Source organism: Rattus rattus, chromosome 9, assembly GCF_011064425.1.
Source record: "Rattus rattus isolate New Zealand chromosome 9, Rrattus_CSIRO_v1, whole genome shotgun sequence".
Taxonomy (NCBI): Eukaryota; Metazoa; Chordata; class Mammalia; order Rodentia; family Muridae; genus Rattus; species Rattus rattus.
Window position 1 is genome coordinate 1,551,982 of NC_046162.1, and position 17,170 is coordinate 1,569,151.

General features: G+C 47.9%; 1 protein-coding gene across 1 annotated transcript in view; it reads right to left on the reverse strand.

The window, feature by feature from the left end:
* Positions 1 to 2,763: 2,763 nt before the first annotated feature.
* Positions 2,764 to 17,170, reverse strand: part of LOC116909120 (ATP-binding cassette sub-family A member 17) — a 79,346-nt gene continuing 64,939 nt past the window's right edge. The window contains exons 23-30 of the mRNA XM_032912596.1: positions 15,241 to 15,419; positions 14,479 to 14,601; positions 13,027 to 13,221; positions 5,432 to 5,619; positions 4,032 to 4,202; positions 3,644 to 3,834; positions 3,441 to 3,514; positions 2,764 to 3,060 (exon numbers count right to left, since the gene is read on the reverse strand). Of these exons, the coding sequence (XP_032768487.1) occupies positions 2,764 to 3,060; positions 3,441 to 3,514; positions 3,644 to 3,834; positions 4,032 to 4,202; positions 5,432 to 5,619; positions 13,027 to 13,221; positions 14,479 to 14,601; positions 15,241 to 15,419 (1,418 nt within the window). The remainder of the gene's footprint in view (positions 3,061 to 3,440; positions 3,515 to 3,643; positions 3,835 to 4,031; positions 4,203 to 5,431; positions 5,620 to 13,026; positions 13,222 to 14,478; positions 14,602 to 15,240; positions 15,420 to 17,170) is intronic.

Genomic DNA, 17,170 nt, shown 5'->3' on the forward strand with positions numbered 1-17,170 from the left:
GGCCAGTGTAAAGTCAGTTCTAGAGGAGTTATATGTGAGCGTCTGATTCTCAGGTCTCCCACCTGCTTTCCTGAAGCAGGCCCTCCTAGCTTAATAAGTTCCTACAGTCAGTTTTGGTGTGAGCGCAGGCGATCAGATGGAACTGTGGGGTATTCACTTCCACTGAAATGCCCCTGGGTGCCACTCTGCCCTATGAATGCGATTTGAGGTGACCCCGTATCAAGCTTACTGGGCTAAGAGCTGCCCTTCTTTTTTTTTTTCTTTTTTTTTTTTTTTTTGCAGCTGGGGACCCGAACCCAGGGCCTTGGCTTGCTAGGCAAGCGAAGAGCTGCCCTTCCAACCATGCTATGTGGGATGGTTAATCTCTCTTGTCAGCTTGATGAGATTCTTATTCACTGAAGAGAGGTGGGGAGCTCGGAACACTCTTCCCGAGGATTGTTAGTGGACTTGATGAGAAGACCCACCCACTGTCTGAGGCGCCATTGGATGGGGTGGGAAAGCCCACCCACTGTCAGAGGCACCATTGAATAGGGTAAGACCCACCCACTGTCGGAGGCGCCATTGGATGGGGTGGGAAGACCCACCCACTGTCTGAGGCGCCATTGGATGGGGTAGGAAAGCCCACCTACTGTCTGAGGCCTGAATCTCTTGGGACTCTCTGAATGTTTAAAAAAGGGAGCTGGGCACAGGCATTCATTGAGCCCTGCTTATTGACTGAGAGTGGGACATTACCAGCTGCTTCAAATTCTTGCCATTGTGACTTTCGCTCTATAGCAGACAGTAACCTGAAACCCTGAGCCCAAGGCAGCTCTGACATTGCTTTTGTTAAGATATTTTGTTACAGAAAAAGAAAAGGTAACTAAGAACATTTGCACAGACAAATAGTGCTGCTGGTGGTGGGATACACTTTACCTTTGGAACGGCTTTGTGGGAGAAATGTAGTTGAGTTCGAAAGTCTGGACTGGAAAGAGCTTACAGCTTTTCTGGTGACAGCTTGAAGGTGAGACTGCTGAGAGAACCCTGGGTTGTGCAGGCTCAGTTCCCAGTTTCAGAGGGCTCTATCAGGAACTGGAATAGGAACCATTCATGTGATATTTTCACTAAGGATCTTAGGGTTTTACTGCTGTGAACACACACCATGACCAAAGCAACTCTTATACATTTAATTGGGGTTGGCTTACAGGTTCAGAGCTTCAGTCCGTTATCATCAAGGCGAGAACATGGCAGCATCCAGGCAGGCCTGGTGTAGGAGGAGCTGAGAGTTCTACATCTCCGTCTTGGAGGCTGCTAGCAGAATACTGACTTCCAGGTGCCACACCTAACTCCAACAGGGCCACACCTCCCAATAGTGCCACTCCCTGGACCGAGCACATACAAACCATCACACTAAGGATCTAGTTTCATTCTGCCCACATCCTGAGAATTGGAGTGAATTCGAATTTAAAGGTAATGGGCTAATTTCTTAGGCAGGGAGACTTTCAAGACAGGAGAACATTCAGGCTAGCTCAGAGAACACAGATGTAATTGTTAAAGAGGTCAGCACCACAGGGAGAGACCTCCTGCACTGTACGGAGACGGTATGAAAGTTTTTTGGGATCGTCCCCATCTGTCTTGTCAAAATCCAAATCTATTTGAAGGTGGGTGAATTGAAGGGGTTCCTGGCTCCCCAGGGCCAGCATGCCGAATTGATATAGCTGTGGTCCCAGGGGTCCTGGCCACATATTGAGCCCACAGCGGAGCTTCACAGTATTGTTCAGACAGTACTTGTTTTTTTTTTTTTTTTTAGTCATGAAAGCAGGCAGGTAGATCTCGGAGTTCAAGGCCACCCTGGTCTACCTAGTAAGTTCAGGGACAGCCAGGGCTACATAGACACACCATGTCTAAAAAGAGAAACAGAAAACCCAGAACAAAACAGGCTATGTGTGATACAGCCTGCAGATCTAGAGAGGTGGGGCTACCTAAATCCTTTGGTGCCCAGAAAATTACATCATGAACTGCAGAGGCAGGGCGTGGAGTTAAGTACGGATTTGGTTTTGGTGTTGCTGTAGCCTGACCATTCCTTACTGTGCTCTGTTTCTCCCATGTTGGAAGGAGAATGTTTACTGTCTGCCGTTGCATGTTGCAAGTGTATAACTTGTTTGGGGCTTTATAGAATTGAATAGTTAAGAGGTCGCCTTGAGTCTTAGGTAAGATGTGAACTTTGACCTTTCCGGCCATTGAAATTGGTAAAGACTATGGGGCACATTGGAAGTAGCCTTACAGCATGAGATCTGGGGACAAAGGGTGGAAGGTCATGATTTAAATGACATGCTTTGGTGTCAAGTTGACAAGGGGTGGGATTTTAATGGTTGTCACCAGTTGTCAACTTGGTGAGATCTAGAAACACTTGACAGACAGGCCTCGCCTATGGTGATTATCTTGATTAGGTTGAGGTGGGAAGATTCGCCCACTGTGGGTGGCTTCCTTCCCTAGGCGGGGATCTTGGACTGTATAGAAAGGGGAAAGTGAGCAGAGGACAGACATCCACTGCTTTGTCCTTCCTCACTGTGGATGTGGCCATCTTCATGACTGTGGATCTTCTTCGGGGAGCTGCTTCAAGAGCTGCCGTCTTGACCTTCTTGCCTCGATGGCCTCATTGAACAATGGGCCAAAATAAACCCTCCTCCATTAAGTTGCTTTTGTTAGGGAATTTGCCACAGCGACAGATGAGTAACTAACATAGCAGGCTATGCGCACCCAGGCTACCCTGCACTAAGCTCTTTATTACAGAAGGACAGGCTCTGAGGGAGGCTGAGAAGGACGTGAGGGAGGTCGTGAGGGAGGACGTGAGGGAGGACTTGAGGGAGCACTTGAGGGAGCACTTGAGGGAGCACTTGAGATAGGCCTAGAGTTAGAGTGTGATAAGGAGATGTCTAGGGCAGCTTGCCCTTGTTGGATGTTTTCTTTAGTGTCAGGCACGGGTCTGGTGAAGCTCAGGAAGATGTCCTCCAGGGATAGCTGGCTGATGGAGTAATCTTCCAACATGTAATCCTTCTTGGCTTGTTCCATGATGCCAAACACCTGTAGGAAGGGAAGCCATTGCTGCACGGAAGCCCACCCATAGGTGATGTGACGCACACAGGGAGAGGTGATGTGGGAAAGTGCAGGAGAGGCCACCCTCCGAGACCTTGTGACAAGGCGCACAGCGCGCCTCACTCAGTTGCTACCAAGTGCCTGCAAAGGAGTCCAAGCTGTGAGCTCATTCCAGCTGGGTCTCTGGCTCGCTATGCTATGCTCCTCGCTAGCCCCCACCCCCCACCGTGGGAAAAGCTGACTTCCCCAGCTCCTTGCGGCTTTTAAGTTAAGCTCTGCGACATCCACACAGACATCTCTGTGGTGTGGGCGGAGGACATGGGCATGGCCCCTCTTGGAGAGGGGGGTGGAGTAAGAGGCGCCCTCACCTTGGCCCAGCTGAGGTTTTGGCCCGGCAGGTAGTACTGAACCATGTTTTGGTGCTCGTCCTCCAAACTGCTGCCTGTACAAACACAGAGACTGGTTCTGGAGGGCTCGCAAGGGCAGCCCGGGTGCCCAGCATCCATAGGGACGGACTGTGCAACAGCCAACAGGTCCAGACAGGAGCCTGGATAGCAGCGCCATCACACACCTGGGAAGGTCACGTCCACAAATGCCTTGAACTCCTCTAGCATCTGCTGCTGCCATTTCCTCCGGACCTTGGCCTGCAGGGAGTAGCCGCTGCCAAACCTGCTCTTGAGGTGCTGCGGGCTGCCCAGGCACTTGAACTGGCCCTGTACCATGATGGCCAGCCGGGTACATAAGGCTTCACACTCCTCCATACTGGGGAAGAGGAGAAAGCCTCAGACAGTGCGGGAGGAGGCTGATGCCGACAATGAATGTCAAAGTCTTGTGCAGACTGGAGGGGCTCTGTGTCCAGACCAGGACATTCCAGACTCCACATGCAGAGCCTGGGAAGTGTCCTGGCAGAGGAGCTTCTGCTCACCTGGTCCCACCCCAGCCACCCATTCTGCCTCTACCTGTGGGAGGTGATGACGATGGTCTTGCCAGACTCACGGACCCGTCCCACAGCGTCCCACACCAGGCGCCGAGCCACAGGGTCCATGCCAGTGGATGGCTCGTCTAGCAGGATGACCGTGGGCTCTCCGAGGAGGGCGATGGCGGTGCTCAGCACGCGCTTGTTGCCGTCACTGGATGTGGGGGAGATAAGGGTGGGGACATGGAGGGTGTAATTGTGGCCTCCGGGACTGAAGCCTGCGCGTTCAGCGTCCAACCCTGGCCTTCTCTCTGACGCACTTCACACTCTGGTGGGGCTCTCAAAAGTAGCCCCACCGTCTTCACTCAGGTGGAACGGTGACTTGGTTTGTTCACTGAGGATCTAAATGGCTCTAGGTGTCCAGATTGGGCATGTGGTCTGAGAGTAAGGGTATAGGGTTATTTTAACAGTTTTTCTTAAGAAACTCACTGTGTAGTCCAGGCTGGCCTTGAACTCCCCATCCTCCTGACGGCCTCTCAAGAGGTGTGCACTACCATACTGGCTTTGTTTATTTTTCTAAACTTAAAAAAAAATGTATGTGTACATGTGTATGCCTAAATGCGGGTACTCTCGAAGGCCATAGCGTATCAGATCATCTAGAACTGGAGTTAGACGAGGTCGTGAGCTGCTTTTCTGGGTGCTAGGAGCCAAACCTGGGTGCCCTGCAGGAGCAGTAAGTACTCTTGACTGCTGAGCCATCTCCCCAGCTCCCTCACTAAACTCGCACAGCATTTACTGTGTGCAAAGCTTCGCTCTAACGTTTTTAAATGTAAATTCATTTGATCCTCAAAATATTCAGGGAGATGTGGAAAGCTGCCCAGGATTCAAGCCGACAAACTCGGGGAGGGCTGAGGACTCTATCTGACACCCGAATCCATTTGGTCAGGGTTAGAGGCATCTCTGTGCTCTTCCCAGTTCCAAGGATGGAGTGCTAGCAGACACCTGCCCGAGAGCACAGTGCACAACTCAAGGGGAGCAGAATCAGGACAGTCGGTTCCAAGCTTTGACTAAGCTAATCCGAGTTAGGGTTCTGTCATTGGCAACAGGGATGGACTGCCTCAGACTCCTTGGGAGATTTATCATGGTGAAGTAACTATAGGTTTGATAAGAAAACCTACCCTATCCGAAATAGGAAGCTTGGCATGAACCGACACAGAGATCTGCCCACCCTGTTGTTTTAATCACACGTGATACCATAGACTTATTCTCAGCCACAAAACTGCCTCTGGCTTGGGATAGGGACCAGCTTCCCCATCCCCAGTGGCATAGATGGCACAGCTTCTCTATACCTGACAGGCTTTAAGCTCGGCTCTAGTTCTGAGAAGAACTGGGATTATCTTGCAAATGGAGGTGGGAAGGGTAAGGGGACCCCCCAAATCTCACCTATAGGTCTTCACCAGCTTGTCTGCATACACGCACATGAGTAAGTTCTCAAGGATCATGTCCACACAGGTTTTGATGTGGCACTCGGGGATGCCCCGGATACGGGCATGCATGACAAGCATCTCTCTTCCTGTCATGAAGTTTAGCAGGGCATCAAACTCAGGACAGTAACCAATCCACTGCTGCACCTGAGTTACAACAGCCCAAGAGGGAGACGCGTCAGAGCGAAGCCTCTTCTGTAGTCTCCCCACACCTCCAGCTCCTCAGTGGTTCCCAGACCCTCCCTTGGCCTGGTGCTTCAGTTTAGCGTTTGTAAATAACCATGTCTACTATGGGAACAGTCGTGCAGCATGAAGGAGCCATGCGTGGATGACAGTGTGCTGGGCAGAATTAGTGTATCCTTTGCTGGTGGTGTTGCTGGTGTACAGGCTTCTAAAGGATGGAGGGGGAGGATGGAGGAGGAGGAGGAGAAGGAAGATGAGGAGGAGTAGGAAGAGGAGGAGAAAGAGGAGGAGGAGGAAGAGGAGGAAGAGGAGGAGGAGGAGGAGGAGGAGGAGAAGGAAGATGAGGAGGAGGAGGAGAAGGAAGATGATGAGGAGGAGTGTGTCTTGTTCCCCCTCTTGCCCACATGCCCTGGAAACAGAGGCACTTAGTGTCCCCTATTTTAGTAGTCAGGAGAAGCCATCTTAATTTTCACTTTTATTAAATATTAATTCACTTTTATTAAATATTTCACTAAATATTACTTCTCATTATCATTATCATTATTACTATTACTATTATTATTATTATTATTATTATTATTATTATTGGGGGAATGGGTGTACACATACCATGGCTCATAACTGGAGACCAGAGGACAACCTTGTGGATCTGGTTGACTCCTTATACCTTTAGGTGGGTTTTGGGGTGGATCTCGGGCTTTTGCAGCAGGAGCCTTTACCCACTGAACCATGTCAACGGTTTATCACTTCTTCTTTATGTTTTCTATTAGACATGCAATCTATAAATAGACTACGTACATAGTCTACTTTATATACATATGAAACATTTACATGAAGGCCACTGGAGTCTCTGCCAGGGGCTTGTGGTCTGGTTGGTGTGCGTCCTCCAGACTTCTGTGTTAGTGCTGGGTCTTACACGGGAATGCTCTCCTAGAACAAGGCTGTTTGCATGCTAGCATCATCCCATGATTACCATGTGTGATCCCATGTGTTTTCCTAACAGAATATTGCAGACTGTCTGTAGCTCTTCCTGTGTTGCCATATACAGCCCATCTCCCAACTCAGTTTAGCTGCTGTATACCCAGAACAGGTTTTTAAAATACTCATTTAGGCTCAGCGGTTAAGAGCGCTGTCGGCTCTTCCAGAGGTCCTGAGTTCAATTCCCAGCAACCACATGGTGGCTCACAACCATCTGTAATGGGATCTGATGCCCTCTCCTGGTGTGTCTGAAGACACACATTTAGTCATATTAAAATACTCATTTAAAATTACTGAGATCTGTTCTTTGATATCACAGGTGTATACAATGTATTCCAACTACTCTCACCCTTAACTTCCCTCATCTCCCTCCGAATGTTGCAACTCCACTTTCTTACAAACACCCTTTCCACACATGTGCCTTACTGTTTTGTTTCGTGACACTGAGTTTAACCAGGGCTGTCTGTGTAAGCATGGGTTTAGAATGACAGATCCCGAAGAGCTCGGCTGGCTCACTAATAGTATCCGGTAGAAGACAATGACTCCTCCTGGAATCTTTCAGTGGGAAATAGTTCAGCAGAGATGGGTAAGGCCAGGGAAGTTTCTTAGATTTCACTTAGAAAGTTACTAACTTGGGATTTTCAGATATATTTGAGTTACTTCTGTCTTATGCTATTATAAACGTAGAGCTTGCCAGCCTGAAGTACTCTCCTGTCACAGAGTGACACAAGCTTTGCTCTAGAAGCTGGATACTGCAAGGCTGGGGATGAGGACGGGCAAACACAAAGCCACCTGGGGTGTCTGCTTAGGGAACAAAGGGTCAGAGGTCAACGAGAGAGAGAATGAGGAGTTGGGTTCCAGGTGGCCTGGAAGACAGATGCCTCCAGATCCGAGACGACAGTTGAGAAGCAAGCCATGATGTGGGTTGCATGAGGATGCTTCGGGTGTCTCACGATTAAACATGGAGAGTTCTGGTAGGCCGTCTTCACCAATTCATCTTACTTTTTCTTTTACTTCTGACGTGTTAAGTTCTTGCTTGTTTTGCTTTGTTTTAGACACAGGTATCACTGTGTATTCCAGGCTGGACTGGAACTTACTACATGACCCAGATGAGCCTTGAACTCACGAACCTCCCATCTCCATGTCCTCAGTGCTGGACTAAGGGCACGCTGAATCAGGTTAAGTCTATCTCGGCCTAGGATTTTTTTCAAATCACGAATGCAAAGTTTTCGATAAGCGCTTTTTAAGCACTCTTCCCATGAGTGAGTTATCACTCTCAAAAAGGGGAAAGAGAGAGAGAAAGAAAGGAAATGCTTCAGCAATCCCTGAAAGAAACAAAAAGGATACTGGGAAAGACGCGTTGGGCTGAAGTGAGCAAATGAATGCAGCCTTGGCAGCAGTTTCCTTGTTTCAGGGGTGGGGGTTAGAGTTGGAGGTGGGGGGGGTGAGGGAGTTTCTTTTCCTCTTTGCTACTGTTACTCCAGTGGTGAAGAGCACTGGCTGCTCTTGCAGAGGACCAGACTTTGATTCCCAGCAACACATGACAGCTCATACCTGTCTGTAACTCTCGTCATAGGGGATCCAATGCCCTCTTCTGACCACCTTGGGCACAAACATATATGGAGCAGAACGCCCATGCATAAAAATAAATATTAATTAATTTTTAATAAGGTGGCAACTCGACGATTGAACTCAAAGATCCTTCTTGTCACTGAGATAGAATACCAAGACCGAAAGTGACTTACGGGAGAAAGAGTTTATTTTAGCTTATGATTCCAGAGGGGATGTCCTTAATGGTGAGGGAGGCATGGCGTCAGACAGACAGAGCAGGAAGCAGAGCAAGCACATGAGCCACAAACACAAGCAAGAGACTCAACAGGAAGTGGTGGCTATAAACTCTCAGAGCCTGTTCCCATGACGCATTTCTTCCAGCAAGACTATGAAACCTCCCCAAACAGTGCTTCTAACTGAGGGCTTAGCTTTCAAATACCTGAGCCTAGTGGCGATTTCTCATTCAAACCACCACAGATACGGAAAGAGGCAAAATGACTGACGATGACTTTTAAAGTTTTCAGACAAAGATGATCCATGGGTACAGAAAAAGAAAGTTCAACAAAAATCACAAAAGAAAATTTCCGGGGTTGGGGATTTAGCTCAGTGGTAGAGTGCTTGCCTAGCAAGTGCAAGGCTCTGGGTTCGGTCCCCAGTTCCGAAAAAAAGAAAAAAGAAAAAGAAAATTTCCCCAGTCGAAGTAAAGAAATACCCATTAAGTGGCAAGAGATATACAGGACACCAAGTGGACAAGACCAGAAAGGAAACTCTCTGGCCAGGGGCCGGTGATGCACACCTTTAATCCCAGCATTCAGGAGACAGAGACAGACAGATCTTTTGAGTTTGAGGCCAGTTTGGTCTATAGAGCAAGTTCCAGGACAGCCAGGGTTACACAGAGAAACAACAACAAAGAAAAAATAAAAGAAACTTTCTATGACACGTAATAATCAAAACACTAAACATACAGAACAAAGAATGTATATTGAAAGCTGCATCAGAGTAACACCTGATGGAGACGTTGGAAGCCCAGAGGAACTGGACTGGTGTTCTACAAGTTCTGGATTACTACAGAGGCCAGCCCAGACAACTGTAGCTTTGAAGGAAAAAATAGAAAATGTACAGTTCAAAAATTTAAGGGTCACCGGGAAGTGGAATGGAGCTAAATCCTGTGTTTAAGAATATTAAATGGAGGGGCTGGGGATTTAGCTCAGTGGTAGAGCGCTTGCCTAGCAAGCGCAAGGCCCTGGGTTCGGTCCCCAGCTCCGAAAAAAAGAAAAGAAAAAAAAATAATATTAAATGGAATTAAGAGAGTGGTGAGCTCAGTTCAAGGTCCCACCTAGCTAAGCTTGTTGCTTATGTGTTTGCAGTTGAGGGATGGTTACACCATTGTTACCACCTATTATTGGTTTCATTTGAACATAAAGAGAGATGCTTGTGTGTCAGACTGACAAGGATGATGGATTGTGACAACTATTCTCAGTTGTCGACTTGATGATATCGGGAACGAACTGCGATCCCCGAACGGAGGGCACACCTGTGATCCAGATCCTGAGCCAGAGTGACCATGCTTGTAAAGATCTCGTGAAAAGGAATTAAATTAAAGTCATATCCAGGCATGGCAGTACACGACTTTAATCCCAGGAGACCGAGGCATGTACGTCTCTGGGTTCAAGGTCAAGCCTACAGAGTAAGTTCCGGGACAACCATGCTTAGGCAGTGAAGGCACGTAAAACAGAAAGTTGAAGATGTAATAGAACAAGGGGGCCATGTTCCAGCCTCAGACCGCAGCAGAACTTGGCAACTCTGGCCTTGGGGCTCTGCCTTTAGAGTCAATGATGTAAGCTGTTATGGGGACAATTGATTCTGGTTACCTGGAGCTAAGAAATCAGCAGTGATTAAGAAGGCATCATTGAGGTGAAATCTTCTGGGAAGTGTTTTCTGAGAGCAGAGGAAGCTGTGTTCCAGAGACAGACATAGTACTGCAGTTGGACTTGGTATTAAGGCATGAAGGGGGCATGGAGAGCAGCTGAGGCTTGGCGCTGTGAGAGGTCAGGAAAGGAATTGGGTGAAGGTACCATATTGGCAGTTGAAGGCCCAGGACTGAAGGGATCATGCCAAGAAGCTGAGGCTTGACACCGTGAAGACAGCCTATGAGAGGCTATTGGTCAAAGTGTAGCTTAGTTGCAGTGGAAGACCCCAGCATATTGGAGAGGCCAGGACTGTGGGATGACCACCAAGAATAGCAGCAGCAGTGGAGTGGGTCAGCCAAAGCCTAGAGTGTTACAGAAAAGTGTTGGAGAAGTGACCCAAGACCTTTGGAGGAGTCAAGAAGATTATGTGTGAACCCCAGACACATTGGAACAGGACACCGTGAAATTGAAGTTGCCTTGGAGACCCCAAAATGTTTGAGATGCCAGAGCCATGACATATCTGCCAAGGAATGCTGCTAACAGGGAGTGGAACCAGCCCAAGAGAAAGAAGTGCGTTTCCGTCATCAAAGCTGGAAGGAATTGGAGATCTGAAGAGTGCTTTAACACCAGACATGGAGATGCAGCGTTCCCAGTTGGCCCAGTGGTGTTTGGTCCGGTATTTCCTCACTATGACATTTGGAATGCTCAGTGTATATCCTGTGCCATGATAGGTTGTAAATCTGCGATCTGCTTCTTTATGTTGATTCTATACGGGACTACAGTTAAGAGACTGCATGAATCTCAGAAGAGACTTTGAACTTTTAACACCTTTGAGATTGGTATAGACTATGGAGGCTTTTGAACTTGGATTAAATGTATTTCGCATTTTGTTATGGCTAGGTATGGCCTGTTGCAGGTATCTGATCATATGATGAACCCCAAGATGGTGAACTGGAAAAACCCATTTCTTATAGTGGTGTGGCTCAGCCCTAGCACATACCTTTAATCCAAGAGCTTTCTGTAAACGGGATTGAATAAAAGCCAACTATAGTTCGAGAGGTAGAGCAAGTACTCAGTTGACAGGGAGTGAACACAGGGAAAAAACCCCACAGAGTGTGGAGGACAAGGAGGAAAATCGAGAGATGCACAGGAAACAGGAAGGAGGAGCACTTAGTTTGAAGGGTTTTATGGCAGTGTGGAGGAGAATGACTCTTTCCCTCTAGGACATCAGTGAAACAGGAAAGCCAGCTGTGTTTTTCTGCCTCTCTAAGCTAACAGGCTTTCACGCCACCATCACCATCTGCCTCCTGAGTCTTCATTAGTCAAGTCAAACTTATGGGATTTTGTTTTATAAAAAACAACAATGGGCCCCTATAGACCCATGTGTTTGAACAAGCCTACGGGATCCATGGATTGGAATGTGGTGGTTTGACTATGCTTGGCCGAAGGGAAGTGGTACTGTTAGGAGATTCGGCCTTATTGGATAAGGTGTAGCCTTGTTAGAGGAAGTCTATCACTCTGGAGGTAGGCTTTGAGGTCTCATCTATATGCTCAGGTCTGGCCAGTGTGGCCCTGCTCCTGGCTGCCCTCAGATGGAGATGTCGACTTCCTGGCTCCAACAGCACCAAGTTTGCCTGCAGGCTGCCGTGTTTCCCACTATGATGATAATGGACTGAACCTCTGAGCTGTAAGCCAGCTCCCAATTAAATGTTTGCCTTTATAAGAGTTGTCTTGGTCATGGTGTCTCTTCATTTATGGTTATAAATGAATGTCTTTTGCAATGTTGAGCAAGTTTTAGCTCTTGTCCAGTTATGGAAGCTGAGTTCTGCAATTGGACGCATAGGACTAGAGTTGGCTATATGGCTACTTTGGAAGCATCAGCAAGTGGGCGGGAGTGGGAGCCAGAGAATCAGAACGAGCCATGCGGGGATAGAAGGTGAGGGCAGCGAGATGTGCATACGTAGCTCCGGAAAACCACAGCTTTCAGGAACGGATAAAGGTCTAAAAGGTCTACCGGAAGAGCCAAGTGGTGGCACAAGCCTATAATCCCAACCCTTAGGATTACAAGTTTGAGGTCAGCCTGAGTTACATCACGAGACCCCGCCTCAGAGCAAAAGGAAGGATTTACTAAAAGCCTGGGAAAGAATTGTTGGCGACAGAGATGGAAAGGGAGAGAGGGGGGCTGTGGAATAAGCAGAAGAGGTCTTGGAGCTGGAAAAGGCTCGCAGTTCCAGGTAGTACAGAGAAATGAGGAAGATATAGACTAGAGTGACTATGTAGAAATGGGTTTGAGAGGCTGGAGAGATGGCTCAGTGGTTAAGAGCACTGGCTGCTCTTCCAGAGGTCCTGAGTTCAAATCCCAGCAACCACATGGTGGCTCACAACCATCTGTAATGGAATCTGATGCCCTCTTCTGGTGTGTCTGAAGACAGTGACTGTGTACTCACATACATAAAATAAATAATATTTAAAAAAAAAAGAAATGGGTTTGAGAGAACAGAGCTGAGGGGTTTTGTTATTTGTTTGTTTGTTTGTTTGTTTGTTTTGGGGGGGTTGAGCATCTATGCACCATGGCTGCCAACTGGATAACTAGAGGTATCTTGAATGGCAGGTGGATGAGCGTGCCCCTATGTCTTAGGAAGGACAGGGGAGAAAGAAGAGGCAGAGGAGGAGGAGGGGGAGGAAGAGGAGGAGGGAAGATAAGGTAGTGGAGACACTAGTGGGCTGACTGTGTTTCTGGCTCCTGTAACCATGAGAGTGTTATGTGAACAGCCAGCCCTGGGACCGAGAGTGGAGAGAAGTATCTCGGATATATCTTTACATTTGGAGGTTACAAATGACACAGGCACGCGGGCCTTTTAGAGATCAAGTCCCAGCTTCATGACCCCGAATCCTGTATCTATCTCCAAAATTTGTTCCAGGCCACACCCACCTTCGCCATGTCAGTCCTGATGTTGAAACCCTTGACAAAGGCATCCCCTGAAGTGATGGGCTGCTCCCTGGTCAGCATGTTGAAAATGGACGTCTTCCCAGCTCCATTGAGGCCAAGAAGGCCAAAGCATTCTTTTTCTTTAACGACAAAGGACACCTTGTTCACAGCCAACAGGGGCACCTTCTTTTTATAGACCTGAGCGACACAGGACAGAGATGCAGAGAGGAGGCTGGCAGCCGGCAGCCACTGCACGCCCGACCTAGCTGCCCCTCCTGACCCAGCCTCAGTCTACCTGCTCCTTCCTACAGCTCTTGCATATTGTCAACATCGTTCTTGGAGGTACACCACCTCTCTTTGTCCCTGAGCAAGTAAAACTCGCTGATGTTGCTGAAGGCTTTTGTGTTTTGTTAACCACCAGAAACTGAAGGGAAACGTGACTAAGAAACTTGCAGGGGGCGGGGCGGGATTCTATAAATGTTTGAAACGCCTTTCAAAACTCTTCCTAGGAATCTCAGAGAAACTTAGGAGGCTCCCTTTAGTTTCCAGAGTCCTTATCACTTGGCCACTTGGCACCGCCATAATTGTTGTCTGGATACAGGAGAGGCCATGCTTGGTAGGCCTCTCCCGTTCTTTCTCGGGTTTTTAGCAAGCATGGCTCTCATCCCCTCCTGCCTCAGACCCTCCCTTTACCACGGTGATCCCAGCAGAGTACAACAGTCTCTGTCTCTGGGTGAGAATGATCTCAGGTGAGCTTCATTCTTTTTTTTTTTTTTTCCCTCTGGAGCTGAGGACTGAACCCAGGGCCTTGTGCTTGCTAGGCAAGTGCTCTACCACTGAGCTAAATCCCCAACCCTGAGCTTCGTTCTTAACCAGAGAGACCTCACTAAGTCTGTCTTCCCAGAAGCCCATCTGCCATTGCGCACAAGCCACAGGCTCATCAGAAGGGAGAGTCTGTGTGGATGGGCATGGCTCCCATAGACTCACGTGTTTGAATGCCTGGACCTTAGAGAGGGACACTATTAGGAGGTGTGGCCTTGTTGGAGGAAGTGTGTCACTGTGGGGGTGGGCTTTGAGACCCTCCTCCTAGCCATGTGGGAGTCGGTAGTCAGTCTTCTGTTTGCCTTTGGAAAGAGATGTAGAACTCTCATCTCTCCAGTACCATGCCTGCCTGGATGCTGCCATGTTTCCCCGCCATGATGATAACAGACTGAACCTCTGAAACTGTAAGCCAGCCCCAGGTAAGTGTTGTCCTTTATAAGAGTTGCCACGGTCATGGTGTCTCCTCACAGCAATGGAGACCCTAACTAAGACACAGGGCATATTCTTGTAATCAGGGCATTTAGGAGGCGGACGTAGAAGAATCATGAATTCAAGGTCTATGTAGGCCACATAGCAGGACCCCGCCTCAAGTCAGACAAACAGACAAAGGAGCAAAGCTAAGTCTAACTTTACCTTTGACAATTCTTTAACGACAAGTGGACTTTTCTCTATCAGTGTATCCAAATGATACTTGATGTTTTCTGCCTCTTCTAGAACGTCTTCATCTTCAGCCCCTGTTACATTCAAGAGCATCCTCTACATTCCCAAGACAAGGGTAGAAACGCGAGATTAGAAGACAGAGCTTGACTAGGGTCAGAAGGGATGGGACCCTGAAGGTCCTGTGACAGTGCCCCTGTACACACCACCACCGTGACCTCAGGAACAACGTAGACGTCTACATTTATGGTGGCTTGACTATGCTGAAGTGGGCGGTCAAACCGCACAGTGTCAGCTTCTGAGTCGCACGAGTTTAAAACCCAGAAATGTCGAGATAGACCAAAAGCTTGTCTCCTTCAGTTTCCTCTGGAGACCCTGTCCTCTCGAAGATATCGTACCCTGAGCTAACAGAGCAGATCTTCCTCTAGACTGTGCACAGTTCACTGCAGGGGCATTTCATATGGTGAGTTATCCTAGCGAGCTAGGGTCTCATCCCTAAATACAGCCCAGTGATCAGTATGTGGAACGGGGCCTCAGGGGCCGAATCAGGTGCTTCTTCTCCGCTGTAGTCCCTAGGCATGGGCTGATACCTCTCTGCCCTGAGATTATGAACAGATGGCTGGATGGCCTCAGGGACCCCTCTGAGATGGAAAACTCAAGGTGGCTAAAGAACACAGGAAGGAAGCTTAGAGCCAGAACTTGGCCTGTTCTTACATGACTTAACCCCAGTTAACTCACCAATTTTTGCTTACAAAAGAAGCCAGAGAGCCTGGCTTTCAGTGCATAGAATGCATTGGCTTCAATGAGGAAAAGCAGGGTGATGTACACAGGTCCCAAGATGGCCAGGGCTGTCAGATACTTTCCTATCCCCAGAGATTCCCAGGCATAGATGTTCTTTTGGACCACATATCCTTCTACTAATAGGAAACAAGCAGATATTAGCACACTGATTTGGAGATTTTCAAAGGCATTCCTCGTCTCAAATATAGCAAGGAAATTCACATAGTAACAAATAGTACCAGAGAAGCATCATTGTTACCATCGCATACCCTAGCCCAGGGGTGGAGAAGAATGCTTTTGCTCCCTGCCTCCAACGCTTTGTAAAAACAATGCAAGGAGCTGAGCGCTGTGGTTCACACTTGTAAGTGCAGGTCTGAGGAAGCTAAGGCAGGAGAACTGCCATAAACATGAGAGGAGTGTAGGATACTTAGCAGCTCGCAAAAGCAAAGCAGCAAGACAAACACCCAAAACCTTGAGACTAAATAGGGTCATGAACCCTGGGGGGAAACTTACTACTGTTTTTCTGCTGAATGAATGTTGCGATCAAATGACTCCCATGCCTATAGATCACTGCACTGCCCAACCCTGGTCAGAGAAGGTTCTTTTTGCAGCAGATGATAATTAGCACCGAATCCCACACTCTGCATGTTTGCAAAGAGAAGCTTTGGAATGCTCTGCCCTAAATGAAACGTCTATGTGATTCCCTTCTCCTCAAGGCTCAGGGATCTAAGCCAAAGACAGGGCAGGAAGGCTGTAAGAGCTGGAGGTGGTGGGTGGATAACGGCAAAGAAACTGCGTTTTCCAGGAAGAGGCTGTGATAACCTGCACAAGATCTCCACAAGCTCAAGCCAGACAGAATCCCGGCACAGAGGGGAAGTGGGCGTGAAGTCCCACCCCTAATCAGGAGGCTATTAGTAACTGTTGGGAAAAGGAAAGTGAGTTCCCTTCAGTGGAGTAACACTGCACATCAACTACACAGGGGCTCCATGCTCAGAAGAGAGCAGCCGACACAAACCGGACTCTATCCTTGTTTGTTTGTTTGCTTAAGAGAGGAAGAAACTGGGTTGGGATTCAGCTCAGTGGTAGAGCGCTTGCCTAGGAAGCGCAAGGCCCTGGGTTGGTCCCCAGCTCCGGAAAAAAAAAAAAAAAAAAGAACCAAAAAAAAAAAAAAAAAAAAAAGAGAGGAAGAAACTGAAGTTCAGTGGTTATGAAACAGGAGGATCTGGAAGGAGTTGGGGGATGGGAAAGAGTAAGATTAAAATATTTTATGAAATTCTCAAAAAATTAAACAAAAACATTATTTAAAACAACAAGAAGAGGGCTGGACAGATGGCTCTGTGGATAAAAGCACTCTCCCATAGGACCCTGGTTTGGTTTCCAGCAGCCATGTGGCAGCTCGAAACTGCCTGTAACTCCAGTTCCAGGGATCTGATGCCCTCTTCTGGATTCTGCAGGTACTACATGCATATGCTGCACAGACATACACCCAGGCAAAACACCCATAAAGTGGAAACACCCATAAAGCTTCTTTAGAAAGTCAGTTGTGTCTAACGGTGTTTTGTTGGAGCAAACATTCCAAGGAGTGTGTTCCTGAAGTGGATACAAGTAGAAAGGCGTTTTACTAAAACAGATGCAGGGGTTGGGGATTTAGCTCAGTGGTAGAGCGCTTGCCTAGGAAGCGTAAGGCCCTGGGTTTGGTCCCCAGCTCGGAAAAAAAAAGAACCAAAAAAAAAAAAAAACCAGATGCAAAGGAAAGGTTTCGCTAAAGCAGACACAGGTGAAAAGATGTTTCACTAAGGCAGACTCATAAAGAAACATTTAGCTGAAACAGACACAAGTAAGAAGATGGTTTGCTAAAGCAAGCACATAAAAGGACGTGTAATAAAAG